We start from the raw sequence: 19,736 nt of genomic DNA, 5'->3' as shown, positions 1-19,736 counted from the left end.
TGCCCAGGTGGGCCACACTTTCACTATCCTTCTGCCTCAGCCTCCAGCGTAGCTGGGATTACAGGCATGTGCCACCATATCTGGGGACTGATTTATTTGATAAGTCAGTAGGAGGATGAAATTGTACCTTCTTTTACCAAAGGATCTTTAGGTTTTCCTACTCCTGTATTGCTGCTTATTTTCTGTTATCCTTGTGTAGCTATATACACAGGGTTGAAAGTAAAATGGCTGCAACATGAGTAGAATTCAAGATACAGAGTCTATTGATAGCAAGACTGTGCTTATATACCTTACTTTATAAATGAAGAGGGTTATTTACCTTTTTTTACTATGAGGCAATTAAAAACAGCCTGAAGGTAGCAGGAATAAAATATGTAAATTTCTGGCCATTCCCCCAATTTTCCCTCAGTTCTAGTACAGTTGGTTTGCTAGAGAAGTTAGAAATTGATTTGATTTTGGACAACAATTTTTCATATCATTTAAATATCTTTAACATGTTCCCGCCACCTTGAGATGCATGACTGTCACGAACATGTTAAAGCTTCTTAGACGCTCTTTAAGAACTAACCTTCTGACCTCTTATTCTCCCTTAAGTCTCTTTGCATGTGTCATTCATTTTATTGATGAAATCAAGAGTTAACCACCAAAACATTTAATTTAACTCCTTTGAAAGGCAGCCTGAATTTTAGTTGGTGCTCTTCCTCTTATTGGCAGCTTAAATCTGGGGCTGTTGCTCCTGTTTTATTTATGGGCCTTGAAAATTTTGTTGTCTAAACAACTTCAATTTTAAATTACTTTTCATAAGATATTTATTCATAAGGTATTCTTTCTGAGAATAAGCAGAATGATATATAAATGCATAATAGCTAATCATATATTTACTGATCTTTCATACAGTCTCAGGACAAACAAAATTTCATACAGTGTATTACTAGACATCATTTATTTTTGCTGGTCATTGTTTCTCACATAAAATATTCTTTGGTATATGTAAAATGTGTTTAGCTATTCTCTCCACTCTTGGTCATTATTAGGACATTATACTCAAGTTTGTATTTGTATGGAAATCAACAACTAATATGGTAATAGCACTTAGAGAGGGATATCAAGCATAACAAGGAAGATTGGATCTCTTCAAGTATTGTTATGTATATATGTACAAAAGAGTGCAATGCCATCAGCTGGTCATTCTTATTATTTATAAAGGGTCTATTTGATACTAAATTTTGGGGAGTTGTTGAATTTTGAAATAGCATTTTTGTATAATACCATGAAAAATGAGTACTTCCTGTACTTTCATAGTTTAAACTCTGTCTAAACACGAAGCAAATTATTTTTGAGAGTAAGTATGAGACATGATTGTGGGGCCCATATTTTATATTAAATTTCTTCAGTTATTGTTGACATTATTACTTTTACCTCTGGTATACTCAACAAACATTCACCAGTTTTGAGAGAGTACAAAATGTGCTATGTTCTCTAGAGAATGTAAAATAGCTAAATTCATGTCATCTTCCATCCAAAGATGAGAAGTTTTTGGATATTTTTAAGTCTCAGGAGGATTTAAATATGTAGCTATCATTTGTGCATATCTAACAATTTCTAGTCTCTGTTTAAAACCAATGTAGCCTCTTCCTCATCGGCATCATTGTTTGTTTCAAGCAGTACTGTCCTCCTATGTTTTTGGATAGTCTCACCTCACCCTTAACAGCAAGCAGTACGTCTGTCACCACCACCAGCCCCCATGAAAGCAGTACTCATGTTAGTTCATCCAGAAGCAGGAGTGAGACAGGGGTCATAACCAGCAGTGGAAGTAGCATTCCCGACATCATCTCATTGGACTAAAGAAGGACGCACTTGATTCTGGGAATCATTCATCAAAACTGCTTTTTCTTGGATCTCTGGTCCATGGAAGCTAATTTTTTTTTTTTTTTTTTTTGGCAATTTGATATTTATTGAAACATCAGATGGATTCTTTCGCTTTCTGAGAGATGAACGTAGATGACAGCAGCAAGAACTTAATGACAGGCAAGGACTCTTATACATGCCATGTGCTAAGCATCAGATATATTCTGCCATAAACAGTGTCTTGAGCAGTGGATTTCAATTTCGTATGTTACTGGATGGATTCTACAAATTATTTTAAAATTTTTGTTACAAACAGCAATAAAAATCATGTAAATATTTAAACTTTTCTAATTAAAAAATGTAATCACTGATTCTAGAATGATAGCAACTTCTGTTTAACTCAATGTGGAAGAAAAAAAATATATGGAAAGAAGTCATGTTTGCTAAATGAAGCCGTTCCACAGAGATTTATGCTATTTTATTGAGGTAATGAGGTCTCAGTCACTGGCCAGAGGTTGGGTTCCACTGCAATGGAACTACAGTTCCACTTTTCTTCATGATTCCATCAAAGAAAAATGACCTCTGTGTTGTGTATTTTCCCCCGGTTGTCATTTATACTTTGACACTGTTTGCTAATGAATGCAGAGTAAAGTTCTGACCTTTGGCTGCTCTTTATTAGTGATGATGTTTAAGAACACTATGCATATCCTGCCCTGACATAATGTTATTTTTTGTTAACTGTACATTCTCATTCTAGAGTTTTCTATACATTTGAGGCTGCCTTCTTAGGAAAGAAATTGTTTCCAGCCTTTGAGGTAAGGTGCAGTTGGAAAGTTTGTTAGATTTTTTTTTCATGATGTCCGGAACATAGTTTGAAGGCAGCAGCAGAACAGATTTACGGATATGGTAATAAGAAAATTTACTTCTGAGAGCTTATAGGATAGTATACACATCTTCGTTGAAACTTTACACATTTTAGTGGCACTGACAGAAATTGTATTTTAGATCTCATGTTGCTCATCAGTGTTTTTTCTGCCTTAGCACTGATTTTCAAATTTAAGGAAAAGACATGGGCAACAGCATCAGATTTCTTCTACCTTTTTAAAAAGGAAATCTTGATTGAAGAAAAAAAAATTAAAAGGTCTGAAATCACAAAATGAGAAATGATTGAAGTGAGGAAGAGTTGGGAAGGGACATGGAGTCCACCCACTTCATGTCTCTCTCTACCCTGTGCTGCAACACTCCATTCTGGTGGCTCTGCCAGCTGTAATTTGAAAACCACTCCTGGTGTGTTTAATTGTAAATTGCTCAGAAAACTGAGTTTTACTTGTAGGGAGACATTTTCATCCAGGTTTTGTAGTTTGCTTCATTTGGCTTCCTAAAGGAAATTTTGAGTTCTGAAGGATTTAGTACTTTGCTGATGTTTAGCTTTCTCTTCTTTAGCTGTATCCACTTTAAAACAGTCATTCTTTTCATGGCTAATCTAACTGATTTCTCTAGCTGACCTGCCAACAAGAGGACTCCACACTTCCAGTTTTAACCAGGGACACATTACTTCAAAGTAGGTGTAACTTCGGGGAGCTGACTTCTTGTCTTTGCTTGTTTTTTTGTACCTCCTCAAGTTTCATGGCCTTTGTGCACTCTGTTTATGCTCTTTCAATGTGTAGTTTTCCACATTCCTTTGGCTCCATCATCCCCATATTTACTATAGTACCCCTTAAGGAGAGCCACCTATTAAAGGTGTAGAAACACAAAAGCAATCTCAACTCTTCTAGCAGAGGTTGAACCAGTGTCAGCAGTTTTAACTTCTTAGCCACTAGGTTTGAGTCCAGGTTTTATCCAGAGATAAAATTCTTTTCTACTAGAAAGAAATGTGCTCTTAAGTATGAATGTAGTATGTTAACTCCGTATCAGAAAAAGTAACTTTAATTGTGTGGTATAATTTGTTAATAAGAAATAAAGCATATTTCTTACTTGGTTACACTTTAGATTATCAAAGCCTCCCCCACTTTAACATTTTATAAAGAAAATGAGAAGATGAATTGAAATTATTCACTTATTTCTTATAACTGATAACTGCTTTCGTAGTTGTGATACCTTGTCATTATTTTATATGAATAGTGTTAGTGTTCATTTTTGGTGCTGTACACTTAAGTTACATGTAAATGTTTATTTTATCTCAGGCAACTAACTCTTAAACTTTTAAGTTTTTAATCTTAAAATTGGGGCTTAACTTGTGTAGCTGTCTTTGAAGATGAGTACTTTTTCTTCATGTCTTGGCACTGAGTGAGCATTATGGTTTTTAAGCCAGTACCTTTGTTTAATATGGTTGCTATAATTGTTTGTACAAAGATTCTAACTCTTTAGCCCTATGTTTTGCTAGTCTAGATTTCTCCTTACCCAAGTACAATAGACTAAGGGGGTTATCTTAGCTGTTACTTAGATGTCAATTAGCAAGAAACCAGTTGTTACTTTTATAGACACTTAGATTACCTATATTTTTAATCTTCATTTATGTAGAACTGTGAAGGGCTTTTCTTTGGTAACTCCTGACAGTGTAGTTGGTGGTGAATATACCTTTACTTCTAAGGCCTGCTTATACTCACTAGCCTTTTGACCCATAAGTGAGCAACTTTATGATTTAATTCTCATTTCTGCTGAGAAATTTTAAGTACTTGACATGTGTCCTGGGATAATTTTAAAGGTCAATAAAACAGTTGAGGTGAATATGGGTTATGTGGCATTTATTTGATGATGTATTCCGAGGAAGGTAGGATAAAAATACCAAGTGTAGATAAAGGATAGAACCAAAGTGTAATTTAGTTGATCCATAACTCTTGACGTGAAGCAAGTTTCCCTTATGGTAGTCTTAACGAATTCAAAGAAAGCTCATATGTTGAATTGTAGGTGAAGTGGTGTGAAATAAATTATTTTGATTTTTATATGCCCTCAGGCCAGTCCTGGACACTTAGTTTAGTAACCCACATGTCTTTATCTTCTACCAGTTAGTTGCATTGTTAGTTTTTACAAAGCATTCATTTAGTTGTTAGGCCTTTCTCCTTAGTCATCAATTGGTTAAGGAAAAAAAATTCTTTCCTGCAGCTTTTTCCCGATTTCTATGTAATGTCATAAGAAATTATTTCCTGACTGAATACCCTGCTTAAGCGTGAGTTTGATGTTGGATTTAGTGGCACTGGTGTATGTGTTGTGGAAGCTTGACATCATCATTTTAATGGATGATTGATGGATCAACGGAACACGGCACCTTTTCTGCTACAGTGCTACATGCACTGGTGAAATTTGTGGAAAAGAATTTAAGAATTTCTCCATTATTTAAGAGTCTGGCCCTACTATATAAGCTAGTGGTTTGTATCCCTGTCTTATTTTTTGGTTAGAAACATACTACAAAAACAAAGCTGTGTAAAAGTATTTGCCCCACTCTTCAGTGCTTGCCTGACTGAATATGATTTTGTTTTTTCTGTTCATGTCAGTAAGACATGCTTATTGTGGAAATTTTAGACAGTACAGAAAAGTATAGAGAATTTTTATCACCAGCTAAAAAGAGCCTCATTTGATATTTTTGCATATTTCTTGCCAGGCTCTCTGCTACTTGTGCATATTTTTTTTACAGATTTATTCATTCTCAGTATAATTTGTACCTTGGTTTTCCCCTCAGTCTGCAGGCATTGTTCCATGCAGTTAACAGCTGTGTCAGCCACTACTAATTACATAATATTCCACTGTATGGATGTGCCATGATTCATATCTTTCTCATTGGATGTTTTAGATTTAACCTCACAATGTTACAAAGACTGTATAATAAATTATTTTCCTTAGGCTGAATTCCAAGAGATACGATTTCTGCGTCAAGGGTAGGAACACTTTTGTAGTTCATGACTCAATTTTCTAAGTAGTTATGGTCATTTATTCCCCACCAAATGGTATGAGAGGGCTGTCTAGGTGTATTTTTCTAGAACACGTAACATTTATCTGTATGTAGGCAACAACAATAAGATCCATTAGCCTTATGATACTGGTCAATTGGGCTAAGGAGATAATTAGCAGATAACTTCCTAGGCTTTCTGAGATTTAAGTACTAGTTCCCTCATTACCTGTAGGGGATAGGTTCTGGAACTGGCTTCTCAAATATCAGAATCCACAGATGCTGAAGTCTCTTATAGTGGGAATATTTGCGAATAGCCTACACAATCCACCCATATACTTTAAATAATTTCTAGATTATTTATAATACTTAATAAAGTTAAATGTTTGTAAATAGTTGTTATACTATATTGTTTAAGGAATAGTGAGAAGAAGAAAAAGTCTACATGCTCAATACACATGCAGTTTTTTCCAAATATTTTCAGTCTGCAGTTGGTCAGCTCTACAGATGTAGAACCCTTGGCTTTGGAGGGTTGACTGCATTTACTGACATGTTCCAGAAGTATGTACATATGGATAGCAACTGATTTTACTTGCACTGTGAAGTAAATACTCCTCAGATTACATTGTGGGAATTTTGATTTTTAGTCTTTTTAACCATTTGTGCCTAGGGCCAGCCCTCAGTAGCCAGCTCTCATTTTCCTCTTGTAGGCTCCATTTTGGCCTTTCTGAGCTCTCTAAAGCCAGTAGGATCTGCTGAGGCAAAGATAGTCCATCCCAAACTGGAAAAGTGATAAGGCTAAAATACAAACAGGATCCATCTCTGCCTGTTTCACTTTGAATTATCTTATGTTGCCAATCAGTTCTAAACTCTTAGTGTTCTAAGGACACCATGGGGAAAGAAAGCATATTTCTATGTTCAGATGTTTCAGGAGTAGCGTTTTTTTTTTTTTTACTGGCATACTACATTTATTACTTCCCATACTGCTGCTTGTTTCTGAATAGCTTTTAAAACTTAATTTATTCAGTGTTCTTGAAGTGTAACTCTTTAAGTAAAGCGTGTTGTAAAATAGAAAATTCCTCTTTCTTTGGGGGTTGTTAGACTGTTCAACAAATGTGTAGTGTACAGTGGTATCTCAGTTTACAAACTTAATTTGTCTTTTGAATTTGGGGTAGATGGCTGCATTCTTGTTTGTGTGAGGAGGGTGGCTGTGGTTGTGTTTGATGTGGAGCTTGCAAATGGAAAATATTGCTAAACACTTTTGTTTCCAAATTGTTTGCAAACACAAGTGTTCATGAACTGAGTATTTGTAAGTATGTAGGTTAAAGTAATTACAAAAGGTGTAGTCTCAGGCTTCAAAGAGCTTATAATGCATTTATTAAAGATCAGGAATACTTAAGGAACAGGCATTCTGCTAAGAACTTTATGAGGATGTTTCATTCCTTCCAACAGCCTTTCAAAGGAAAGTAGCATCTCCACTTTACAAATGAAGGAAAATTGTGATAAATTTCCCAACATCACAGTGAATGACTTAATGGGCTTGGGAGTCTGACAGACTATCTCAAAAGCCTTCTGACTAAAATTGAAGTGATATGAACCAGCTATGATATTTGGGAGACTAGTATGAAAATTGAGACAAAATTAAGAGAATGAGTTTCAGATTATAGCCATAGTAATTATTAGGAAAAGTGGATGCCAGAGCCCTTTCAAAAGATAATTGAAGACTGATGCAGTAGAATTGCCATGAGTTTGAGGCCATCCTGGGCAACATAGGGAGACCCTGTTGCAAAAAGACAAATTCAGTGACTTAAACACAGGTAGGAGTAAGGGCTGTGTCCATCCCTCATTCGGGGGCTGTTATCTTTCTGTCCTGTTGTAACTTGGAGGAAGGTGGTGCTATTTACAGAGACAAGAGGCAGTGTGGCTGGTCATTTAGGGGAAATGAATTTAAGCGGGAGGTATCAGGAAGCTTCTGTGGTTTTCCTGCAGTCTTTTAAGAACTACAACTCCCTTGTCTTCCATTTTCACCTTCATTCACTTATATGCTGTGCATGTGCTGGTCACTCAGAATGGGTAACATTCACTGTGTCCTAAACTGTCTTGGTTACATCTCACCCTTTTACTTTTTACTCTTCACTGCTTTGCCTTTGCATATTTGCCTGTCACCTGAGGTCCTACCATTACCTGCAACTCTCAGTAATGTGGGCTCTGTTATAGTCTATATTTTTCAAGGGGTGATAGGTGCTGCCCTTATTCCCTGATGGAGTGCTTCTGTCAAAAATCTCTGCTTCTGAAGGAGAGAAAGATAATGAAGGGCTTATAAAACAGAAGACATTAGAAGCTTTTTCTGATTATTAACAATAATGAACATTCACTGTAGAGTTTGGTGTGATTATCTCCATTTTGCAAGTGTAAAAACAGATTGAGAGGGTAAGCGAACCAACGGTTGCCTAAGGTCATACAGCAAGTGGGGAATTAGATCTCAAACCCAGTTTTTAACCACTTCAGGTCTTTCCTGATCATTGTGGTTTTTTATTGAGTACTGGTTGCAGAACCCAGGGCCTCATACATGCCAACCATAGGCTCTAACACTGAGCCAGCCATACCCCCAGCTACTGATCTTTCTGTTTTCAAAGTAGGTATTTCCAATCTTCTGTCGTATCACTGTTTATATGCTATATAGCACTTAGTGCACCCTGTGGCAATTTTATGTATTGGTTCACTGTGTTATTTGTGTCTATTAGATTGTAAGCTCCATGAGAGCAGGAGTACTGTCTTGCATTCCGGAGCCTAACATGGTATGTGGTGCATAGTAGGTGCTCAATAAATGTTTGTTAATGAAGAAATGATGGATAACTATTTTCATTTGACTTGTGCTGATTGTGAAATTTTAATAACCTTAGCAGGGATCACCAAGAGAGAAAAGCAGGAGGTAATGTTTAGAGTAGGTGGTAGAGGTGTTGGTGTTGGGAATTTGGGAGCAAGTTGGCACAGTGGCCTTCTAGACTGCAAGAGCCTAATTGGAGAAGAGCTGTTGATGAGATACAGTTTAGGACCATGCACAATGGAGATAATAACTACTGTACAAGTAGATCTTACAGTGAACCCGGGTATATAGTGATACCTTGTAGACCCAGCATGCTGTGTACAGTATAAGGCTACAGAAATTCTGTATGTAGTGTTCATGTATTCACCACCTCATCTGGGCCAGGCACACCACATTTAATTATAAAATATAAGTGTAGGTATAAATGTACTTTATTTTTAGTCTCCTGAGGCTACCAACCTGACCCAAATCATTGTTGGACTTAGTACTTTAAAATTAGAACAAGAGTCACTTAACCTGGTGTCCCTGGAAATCATACCCACATGCTATTTGAAATGCAAGCATCTCTTAACCTTAAAAGGAAACCTCATCTCTTATCAGCAGTCACTCCCTATCCCCCATTCATCTCACTGCACCCTGGCATTAAGCAACTACTAATCTACTTTGTATCTCTGTTTTTGTGCTTATTCTGAACATTTTATGTGTATTGAATCATACAAAGTGGCTCTTTGTGTTTAGCTTTATTTCCTTTGGCCTGCGGCCATGATGGAAAACTTTTTAGGCTTTCAAGGATAACACAAACACCCACTGCAGCACATGTGACCTAGGTTCACCACCAGTGGCCAGGGTTTCAAGGTGCATCCATGTGATAGTATGTATTAGTTTCTTACTCCTTTTTGTGGTTGAATAATAACACTGTGGATTTATCATCTTTGTTTATTTGTCCACTAGTAAGTAAATGTGGGGTATCCCACATTTTTCCTGTTACAAACATGTGGATACATGTTTGTATTTCTCTTAGTATGTACCTAGGAGTGGAATTACTGGGTCATAGGGCATCTCTTACTTAACATATTGAAGAACTTCCAGACTTTGCCAGAGTAGCTACACCATTTTAAATTACCACCAATATTGTATCAAGATTCTGGTTTCTTCAAATCCTCAACAAGCTGAGCACATTAGCACACACTTCTAATTCTAGCTACTTTGGAGGCTAAGGTAGGATCATTACAAGTTCAAGGCCAGCCTAGGCAATTTAGCAAGACTTGTCTCAGAATAAAAAAATGAAAAGATTGGGGATATAACTCAGTGATAGAGTGCCCCTGGGTTCAATCCTCAGTACCCCTACTTTCCCCCCAAAAAGCAATCCTCCCCAACATTTATTATGGCTGTCCTAGTGGGTTGGAAATGTTACCTGATAATTGGTTTGTATTTCTCTAATGATTAATAGGTGCTAGCCATCTTTGTATGTGCCTGGTCATTTGTATACTACTTTTTGCACATTTTAAAGTCAGGTTATTTTCTTACTTAATTTTAATAGTTCCTGGTATATTTTCATAGCAGCCATTTCTCAAATATGTATTTAGCAAGAATTTTTTTTTCCAGCCTATACTCATGATGCAGAAGTTTTCAATTTTCATGAAATCTGGCATACCAGCTCTTCTATAGATTGTGTTTTTGGTATTCTAAAAAAAAAAGCATTTAGTATACCAGAGGTCATTTTGATTTTTGCCTTTTTGTATTTTATATTTTAATCTGTGTTCCATCTAGAATAAATTTTTGTGAAAGGTGGAAGATGTGTGAGTGAGTGAGTAGGTGGGTATATGGATGGATGGATGGATTTGCATGTGAAGGTCCAGTTGTTCAGTGTCATTTGTTGGAAAGTCTATCTTTTCTCTTTTATTGTCTTTGTCCCAGAATCAAAGATCAGTTGATTAGGGGCTGGAGGTATAGCTCAGCAGCAAAAGCGCAACATCTGTCTGGCAAGCGCAACATCCTGAGTTCGATTCCCGGTACCAGAAAAAAAAAACCACTGTAGTCCCAGCAGTGCACTCTGAAAGATCAGTTGATTATATGTATGTTGGGCTATTTCTGAGCTGTCCATTCTGTTCCATTGATCTGTTTATTCTTTCACAAACACAACTGTCAAGACCAAATAGGTAAAATCAGTCCTCGGACATTATTCTTTTTCAATACTGTGTTGGCTCTTCTGCATCCTTTGCCTTTCTATACAAACTTAGTTTGTTGCTATCTGCAAAATAACTTCAATTTTTATTAGAATTGTGTTGATTCTACAGATCAAGTTGGCATGAACTGACATCTTGAAGATGCTAACTTTCCATCCGTGAACAAAGAATATCTCTCCATAGTATTTAATTCTTTTTTATTTTTCAGTGAAATCTTGTAATTGTTCTCATGTAGACCTTATACGTACTTTGTTAGAATTATACTTAAGGATTTCATGTTTCCTTTTGCTATTATTGCAAGTAATACTGTGTTTTTCTTAAAATTCTAATTGTTCATTGCTAATATAAGAAAGCAATGAACTTGGGTTTCTCTTGTATCCTGCAACTTTGCTGTAATCACTTACCAGTTCCAGGAGGGTTTTTGTTCATTCTTGGGCATTTTCTTTGTAGCTGGTGATGTTATTTGCAAGCAAAGATTTTTCTCTCTTTCCATCTGTATACTTTTTAATGTCTTACTGTGCTAAGACTCCTGGTATAATGTTTAAATATTTCATGTGTTATTTCTTGCATGGTTTGTGAAGTACAATGTAATTCTTACCTTTGCTTCTACACATGTACTAAAGTATTTTGTTCTTCTGAATTCTGTTAGGATTTTTCTCTTTGATTTTCTGCAGTTTGAATATAATATGCCTAAATGCAGTTTTTGAGGGTTTGGTTTTGGTTTTGTTATTTATCTTGCTTGCTATTCTCAGAGCATCTTGTATCTATGGTTTGGTATTTGTCATTAGTTCTGAAAAATTCTGTCATTGTTTCAAATATTTCTTTAGGTTTTTCTACTTGTTTTTCCATTATGTGTATATATTACACCTTTTTTTCTTCTCTCTGTAGCTTTTCTGTTACTTATATATAACACGTTGTTCTTAGATTTTGTTTTTCTTTACCTCTCTTCACATTTCAGTTTTTTTTTTTTAAAGAAAATATTTTGGCTTATGCATAGGTTTGATAGTTTTTACTGATTTTTTTCAAGGCCATGGGTTCTTCACTCAGTTGTGTCTAGTCTTGATAAACCTATTAATGGCATTGTTCACTTCTATAATGATGTTTTCCTATTTCGAGCATTTAAAAAATTCTTTTCTTCTTTGTCTTCTTCGTTGTTGTTTTTGTCTTTGTCTTCTGGTCTTTTAGAGACACGATTTTGCTATGCATTTCAGGCTGGCTTTGAACTCACTTTGTATTCTAGGCTGGCCTCTTAACTTGCCACAATCCTCCTTCCTCAGCCTCATGAGTGCTAGGATTACAGTGCACCACCACACCGGGCCTTTTTGATTCTGTCTTAAATGGTATGTTTCTGTTGCTCTCTTCTCTCTCTTATGTCTTCTCTATCCTCTCTCTCACCCATCTACTGAGCATATTGTCCACTTTTTCACTACATGAAAATTGATTAAATGCTTCAGTTATGGCAAAGATTTTAACATGAGAGTGCATAGGTGTTGAAATAAACAAGTAGAAAGTATACTGGGAAAATTTGTAATCCAGAAAATTCTAATTGTACTAGTAACAAAAAAGCCACCTAGTTGCTCCTAGAATAAACTATTGCAAAGTTGTATACCCCCTGTAATACAGTCAAAATGTGTATTGAGGAAAAAACTGTTAAGTTGTGTGAAAAATTTAAAAACTATAGTCACTGTATGTGGGATAGGTCAGTAAAATGGAATAGTAGGCTATGTTACTTTAAATTTCAAAGATGGGGACACAGAAATATGTTGTGATCATAATGCAACTGAACTAAGATTCAGTGATAACATCAGGGAATTCTGTATCTGGTACTTCTGTAAATAACTCAGTTCAAGAAGAAAATTGACAGTGAAAACAGTATAGCAGAACTTGAATTTTAAAAATTTTTTTTTAATTTTAGTATATGTTTGCAGCACATAATTACCCCATTTATGGTAAAAGGTTGGTACATGTATGTGACACATTTTAATCTTTTTTCCCCTTTCTTCCTCCCTTCATCTCTAGATCCCCTTTCCATTTGCAAAAGATCTCTCTCCCCATTTCATACTGTTTAAAGGGAAGTTTATAGTCTGAGAGATTGTTTTTTATATAAAAGACTGAACCAGGCATAATAGCACACACATGCTTGTAATCCTAGCACTCCGGGGAGCCTAAGGCAGGATGATCACAGGTTCAAGCCCAGCCTGGGCAACTTAGTGACTTAGTGAGACCCTGTCTCAAAAATGGGGAGAAGGGGGTTAGGGATGCTAGAAAGAAAACTAGGAAAGAGAAAAGTTAACATTTAAAGTGGTTCTTTGAAAGACTGGTACTCAGTAATAAAGGAGGTGTGGAGATACTGCCAGTACAAAAGATATAACTGTGCAAATAAGCTTCAGCTAGTCATTACCTTAAACCTACAGTCACTTTGGATGTGAGGGACAGGTGAGCCTCGAAGACAGACCACCCTATTATAAGACACTCCCCCCATCCCCACCCCCCGGAAGAACAGTCATTTCAGGAGAACCTGATTCTTCCCTCAAACCATAAGGAATTCTCTGAGGCCACCTCACAGAAGTAGTCTCCAGATATGATCAGCCAAACCACTGGTGTGACTGGAATTATCTGCCCAGCCTCTTGTGCAAACCCCCCAGATATGCAGACCACCATCCCCTGCCTTGGTTCCATTTTACTAGAAAGTCTCAAAGTTTTCGTCAGTACCTTAAAGACAGATCTTGAGCCTGTGTCTCTGCTTCCCAGCATGGCCCTCCTGATTAAAGCCCTTTTCTTGCCCTTCTCCATTGCTCATATTTGTCTTTGATGTTTGGGCCTCTGGAATTAGAACTTTTGCCCTAAAACAGGTAACAGGCCAAGAATCAAGTTAGCCTGTTGGCCCTCAGAGAGCCCCTCACGACATTTAACAAGCCTACACCACTCTTCCTCCCCACACTACTTTTTCTTAAACAACATCTGCTTCCTTATTGTCTGAATTGCTGTCCCAGCCTTACACAGAAGGCAAATGCCCAGAAGACAGACATCCCTGTGCTCACTCCTGGATCCCTGGCATCTAGAGTGGCACCTGGCACACAGCTGTTACTGGAGTGCAGCCTGCTCTCTAACCCCTTTTTCAGCTTGTTAACTTACCCATCAGATTCCAATTTGGCTCTGTTTTCAGCAGCCGTCCAGAAGGTTGTAATGCCAGTTTTGAGTGACTGCTCAAACTTTAAGTTGGATCAGAATCCCTTGGAGGGCTGACTTAGGAGATCTGGAGTAGGCTTTCTAACAGTTTCCCAGCTCTGCCAGTGCTGCTATACTGCCTTAAGTACTAAGGACATTTGAAATTTAATTAATCTGGCCTGTGGCCTGGTCTTGACCATCTTTTTAAAAACTCTCCAAGTGTCTTAACGTGCAGCCAAGAGTGAGAACCACCTCAGGAACACTGCTTTGTTGGTCTTTGCCCTTCGTCTCCTGAGGCCTTTCCTAGCACCTTGTGCTTCACTTCTAGGTAGGGAACATCCAGCTCTCCAGGACAGACAGATGCCTCCTTAATCTGTCTCCCTCCCAAGTCAGAACCTCCTGTAGAGAAAGACCTTGCCAAGTTCTCTCCTTGACCCTGTTTGCTCAGGTAGCTACTCAGTATTTGTTGCATAGATTTATTTGTGAAATGTTTCCAAATGTTTCACACATTAACCGGCTGGAGGACAATAATCTGCTTTGACAGGAATTGTAGCACAAAGCAAAGCAAAGCCAGTTCTCTGGAGTTTGGGAGTTCCCCTTTATTTAGATTGAGATTAAGGTTCTTTGAGAAGACTAGCGAAATAGTGTGGTGGTGATTAAATTGTGGGGCTTGTGGCCACACGCCTGGGTTAGAATTTTGTCTCTTCTTCCACTTGTGGTCTCAGTGAAATAATTTAATTATGCTCTGATCCACTTTCCTCTGATGTAAATGAGAGTTCCTGCTAGGTCTGGAGCCATGTGCCTGTAATCACAGCTGTTCAGGAGCCAGAGGCAGGAAGATGGCAAGTTTGAGTCCAGCCTAGGCAACTTTATTCTCAAGAAGGGTAGGACAGCAGCTCAAGGATAGCATGCTTGTGTAGCATGTGCAAGGCTCTGAGTTCAGTACCTATCACCACACGTAAGCACATGTACGATACTTTCCTTGGGGGGTGGGGGAGGGTTGCTGAGCTACATCCCCAACCTTTTTGGTTTTGTTTGTTTCTTTTGAGACAGTGTTTCATGAAGTTGCTAAATTGCCCAGGTTGGTCTTGAAAAGTTGCAATTCCAGCCTTCCTTCCCAAGCTTCCCAAACTGCTGGGATTACAGGCATGTGATACTATGTCTGGTATAGAGGGTTATCATTTTTGAGGATTAAAATACATATAAAGCTGTCAGAGCATTGCCCAGCATTTATTAACGGCCATTATTCCATTCTTTTTATTTATGGAAGTGTTCAGAAATTAACTTAATAAAGCCTTAGGTTGGAATAAAGGATTTTCATTTGCCAAGCCTCTAATTAAGTCCAAATACTATCTTTGCTCAGTGAGGACCTTGAACAACTAAAAGGTAAAAGTAATGACATGGCACAAGCTGATCAAAATTAACCAAAGGCATCAAAACTTTGACCAGCATGATTTTGTAAGTTTTTACTTAATTTGAATGTAGTTTTATGTCAGTCTGAATTTAAACTGCTCATTCATATATTTTCTAATTGATATATTTTGCATATAATAAACTTACTACATTTTACTAGTTTTGTAACTAGTGTCAGGTTACATTTTAATTGGTCATAGTGATACAGAAGAAATACAGGGGGTCAGGGCTATAGCTCAGCAACATGGGGCCAGCCTAGCAAACCCAAGGTCCTGAGTTTGGTTGCTGCCCCCCTACCAAAGAAAAACAAAAGAAGAAATACAGCTGTTAATCTGTTTGGTGTCAGATGGGTTGAGTTTATGCTTTTTGAAATTAAAGAATGAATTTTAAAGGGCAAAGGAGATTAAGAGTAGGAAAGGTTTATTGGAGGGTAGGAATAGTTTTTAAGGGACATGAGGGGTCTTCAGTGGGTTGTGACTGAGACCATTTGTCAGGGTTTATTTATATAACAAAGTTACAGTATTGGTGCAACAGGTCAAACTATAATCCAGCAGTAAAACTGTAAGTGTAACAGCTGTGTTAGTAACTGGCTTAGTAAGGAAGTAGGGCATGTAGCAGTGATGTATGGCTAGCAAGGTTAATATCTTGCCTTATCTATGATTTTTAAAACAGGAACCCTTTTGGGAAGGGATGGGTCCAGGTGTTTTGGTCAGTCACCCAGGTGTCTGATGTATATTTGAATTTAATAGACTGGGTGGTATTAATTATAGTTTTGCTTATCGCTTAAGGAAGTATGTAAGTTGGGCTACTGTGACTATCTTGAGGCCTTGTCTTTTTTAGATTGAGGTCCACCCATAATTTTAGTGTCTGTATTTTTCACTGACTTCTTTTAGAGCCCAGTCCCTCTCTGACTGTGTTTTAATGTCTATCTAACTTGGTGCCTATAACTTGTCAATACTTTCCTTTGCAGTTCTATCTCTCAGAGATTAGAGGTAAACAAGCTGTAAGCTCTGAAAGAAGTCATGAGAGTGAAACGCTGCTGCTGGGGCTGCAGCTCAACGGTAGAGGATGCCTACCATTCCTGAGCATCTGGGCTCAATCTGCTTGACCATCAGAACAAAGCAATGCTTGCATCAGGGTACTAACTATTAGGAAATCAATATTAAAAGACTTTTAGGAATACAGTGTTAAAAGCCCTTTGTCTAACCTTTTTCTTCAGGAAAGATATTTTCATAATCCCATCTTACAAAGGGAAACTAAACTACACACTGTTCACCAAACTCAAACAATTTAGACTTCAAACTGACTTTTCACACAAGATGTTTCCCATTAGCCCCACTGTCTCTCAGAGTAGTAACCATACTGTGTCCGGCTTGGGAGGTGGTTCTGGTGGGCTTGCTCCTAAGGACAGTATCGGGTGTCCTGGTGATCCAAATCCACAAACTGCACTGTAGTTCACAGCTCAGAGTGCACCAGTCATCTGGAGAGCTTTTGAAAATTAATGTATAGTTGGGCCTCATCTCATACTGGTTAATTTCTGGAGGGTGAGTCCCACGTATGGGCACTTTTTAAAACCTCTTCTGGTGATTCTAAGGTATAGCCAGAGTTAAGAACTGTAATACCTGTTTAGTAGGATGCCTTTGATGAATATTTGGAATGAATGAAAAAGAAAGTGAACCTGCCACACTGCAGGAAGTTGCAGGTTCCTAAAGCTTAGCCACTGCCCACCCAAGAGGCTCCCATGTATGCCAGAATCCTAATCCCAGTGGAAAGCTTTTTGGGGGGTTTCCTGGAGATACCTAGGGCCTCATATGTTGAGCAAGTGTTCTACCCTTGACCTACATACTCAGCCTGGAAAGCCTTCTTGAGTAAACATAGAGGTAGTAGGAGAAATATGCATTGAACCTCATGTTCATTTATCTCTGTGCCTTTGTCATTTCTTTATGTTGTTGGGTAGTACCTTAGGAAATGGCTTGTAAATTAAGTATTCCAGGTCCTTGCCTTGAACAAAGAATTGGAGAAGATAAGCCAAAACTGGTGCAAAAAGTTTATTTGAAAAGTGGAGGGTAAAGGGGTAAGGGAATAAAGTAGCTCTGTAGAGCAAACTTGGGCCAAACAGAAGAAAGGATGAAAGCAAAAGTGCAAGTGCACTTTGCATCTAGGAGACATGGTGGGCTACCATGAGGAGTCATAATAGCGGGTTCTTAATGGTTTGTCTCTTACACCATCCATATCTCATGGGGACCTGCAAGTAGTTCCACACAGAGGGTCCTGGGAATTATTCGATGCTGTCCTGGGATCTTGTAATTGACAGGTCCTGCTTATTTCTCTAGCCAGCTTTGCCACACCCCAATTTAGCTGTCTGTGCAGCAATGTCAGGGTTGGGAGTTCTTGGTAAGTTAAACATACCCTGGCTCTTCTGGCTGCCCTGGTCCTGCCCTTACGTCCTTTGAGAGACTATTACTAAAGGTAATGCATTCTCCCCATTCAGACCAAAACAGTTTTCTAAGCTTGGGAGAGCACTCGATTTTGAATATCTAGTAGTAACTAATATGTATTTACTGTATGTGCCAGGCTCTTGTTAGCTCATTTAACCTTCAGTGTCTATAAAATAGGCACTGTTTTCTCCATTACACAGAGAAACTGAGGAGCAGCTGAGGGAAACAAGGTTCAAGTCAGTGTCTAATTCTAGATCGTATGTCTTCATCTTCTACCTAAACTGCTGGTTAGACCTTTCCACCAACATCTCAGTCCTCAAAAGATACTGTAAAGCAAGTGGTGTTTCACTTACTTTGTAGCAAGGAAACAAGCACTGAGGTAGGTAAACCTGCCCAACTTCTCAGTGCTGGTGAATGGTGGCTTCTGGGTCTGTCTGGCAATAAGCAAGTTTTTCCTAATTCTCCAGTGGCTTCCATGTCCCCCCTTCTCTTCCTGAGGAAATGTAGATTGTGAAGCCCAGCCTTGCCTGGGTAATCACACAGACACATACATCCATAATGCAAGGTAATTGCATCATAATAAGGTAAGTACTAAAACAGCTCTAGATAAAGCATCATGGGCAGTGGGATTGGAGGGACAGCTCTGCCCGGGAGGAGGGAAGGCAAGAGTTCTAGCAGAGAACCAAAGGGAAAAGAAAATTGTCAGTGGGTCAGCACCCCACACACATTCCAAGTGGAAATGTTACCATATGTAAAGGCTCCAGATTGAGAGAACATGTGCTCAGGCAAGGTATCAGGATTCATAGAACTTGGAAATGATGCAGCTTGAGGTCCCTCGTTAAGAAAATGCAATACAGTAAAACATGGGGTTGCAAGTAACTTGTTCTGCAAAAAAAATGGATATTTCTAATAAATTTTGACTTGTTAAATGAGTGATGTCTTGAAATACAAGTAGCATGTGTTGCTGATAGTCACATGATCACAGCTGAGCCAGTGGTGGTTCCTTCTTTCTCACTGCAAGACTGTGGGTGATCATCTCCCAACAGCAAGAGATTGTGAAGGAGATCTCATCTGCCGAGGAGGTGGAGAAAAAGGCAGAAGAATCCCTGACTTCAAATGAGACTACAAAGTTTTGCAGAAAAGCACCATTGAAATAAGGCTGTAGCAATGTGAACATTAAAATGATAATGCAGTGTCACATTTCCATAAAATCCTCAAAAGGCAGCAAAAGCAAGTGTCATTGGCTAGGTTCCTTGTTTCACCAGAAGAAAAGGGTTCTATTGAGCTAATTGATAGCAGTGAGTCCATTAGTGATGGTGAAAGTCCTATAGAATAGCCCTCCTGTCTCATTTCCCTCATACCAGCCACCAATGTTTAATTTATTTATATTTTGTATTTTATGTTGTGCATTATAGTACCGTAAGTATTTTTATATGAAATGTTTGTGGAATCCATCATCTGAGTTTCCATTATTTCTTATGGGGAAATTTGCTTTGATACACAAATGCTTTGGATTACAAGTATGTTTCCAGAATGGATTATGCTCACAAACTAAGGTTTTCCTGCATTAAGCGTAAAAGGTATGAAAGTAAGCATGTATTACAAATGAGAAAGATTATGGCAGTTTAAAATTGTAAAAGTTAACTGTTTCAAGAGCATGCTCAGGCTCACTGACAAACTAGGAGAGACTCAGAAAAGCTGTTAATGCTTATGGTTGTGTTTCATTGCAGTGGAAGAATAAGGATGAAAATCGCCTCAGGGGAAGGGAACATGGGACAAAATCCAGGCCCAATCCTCCATCTGGCCTCCCCCTGCAGATTCCATAGGTAGCACTTGGTTGTCCTAGTGATGATGTGTATTGCCAACCTGGAAAGCTCACCTGAGCTGTGGTTTCCAGAGTTTCATAGGGGTGGGGGTCACTCACGTTGACAGGCAGTATTCCAGTAACTGACCTTAGCCTCTCGGTCTCCAGC

General features: G+C 38.2%; 1 protein-coding gene across 6 annotated transcripts in view; it reads left to right on the top strand.

Annotated features, from left to right (window-relative positions):
- Window positions 1-8,577, top strand: part of Pias2 (protein inhibitor of activated STAT, 2) — a 94,917-nt gene extending 86,340 nt beyond the window's left edge. For 4 of the 6 annotated variants that reach the window (XM_013510479.1, XM_013510485.1, XM_013510488.1 and 1 more), the window contains one exon: window positions 1,663-8,577. In XM_013510479.1, the coding sequence (XP_013365933.1) occupies window positions 1,663-1,845 (183 nt within the window). In that variant the 3' untranslated portion in view covers window positions 1,846-8,577. The remainder of the gene's footprint in view (window positions 1-1,662) is intronic. The other 2 variants (XM_013510483.1, XM_013510482.1) reach the window with 2 other exon arrangements.
- The last annotated feature ends 11,159 nt before the right edge of the window (window positions 8,578-19,736 follow it).

The sequence above is a fragment of the Chinchilla lanigera genome, unplaced genomic scaffold (genome assembly GCF_000276665.1).
Source record: "Chinchilla lanigera isolate Chin_1 unplaced genomic scaffold, ChiLan1.0 scaffold00001, whole genome shotgun sequence".
In the NCBI taxonomy this organism is placed as follows: domain Eukaryota; kingdom Metazoa; phylum Chordata; class Mammalia; order Rodentia; family Chinchillidae; genus Chinchilla; species Chinchilla lanigera.
Note: the sequence above shows the minus strand (reverse complement) of the source record. Positions and strands in the feature narration are given on the sequence as shown.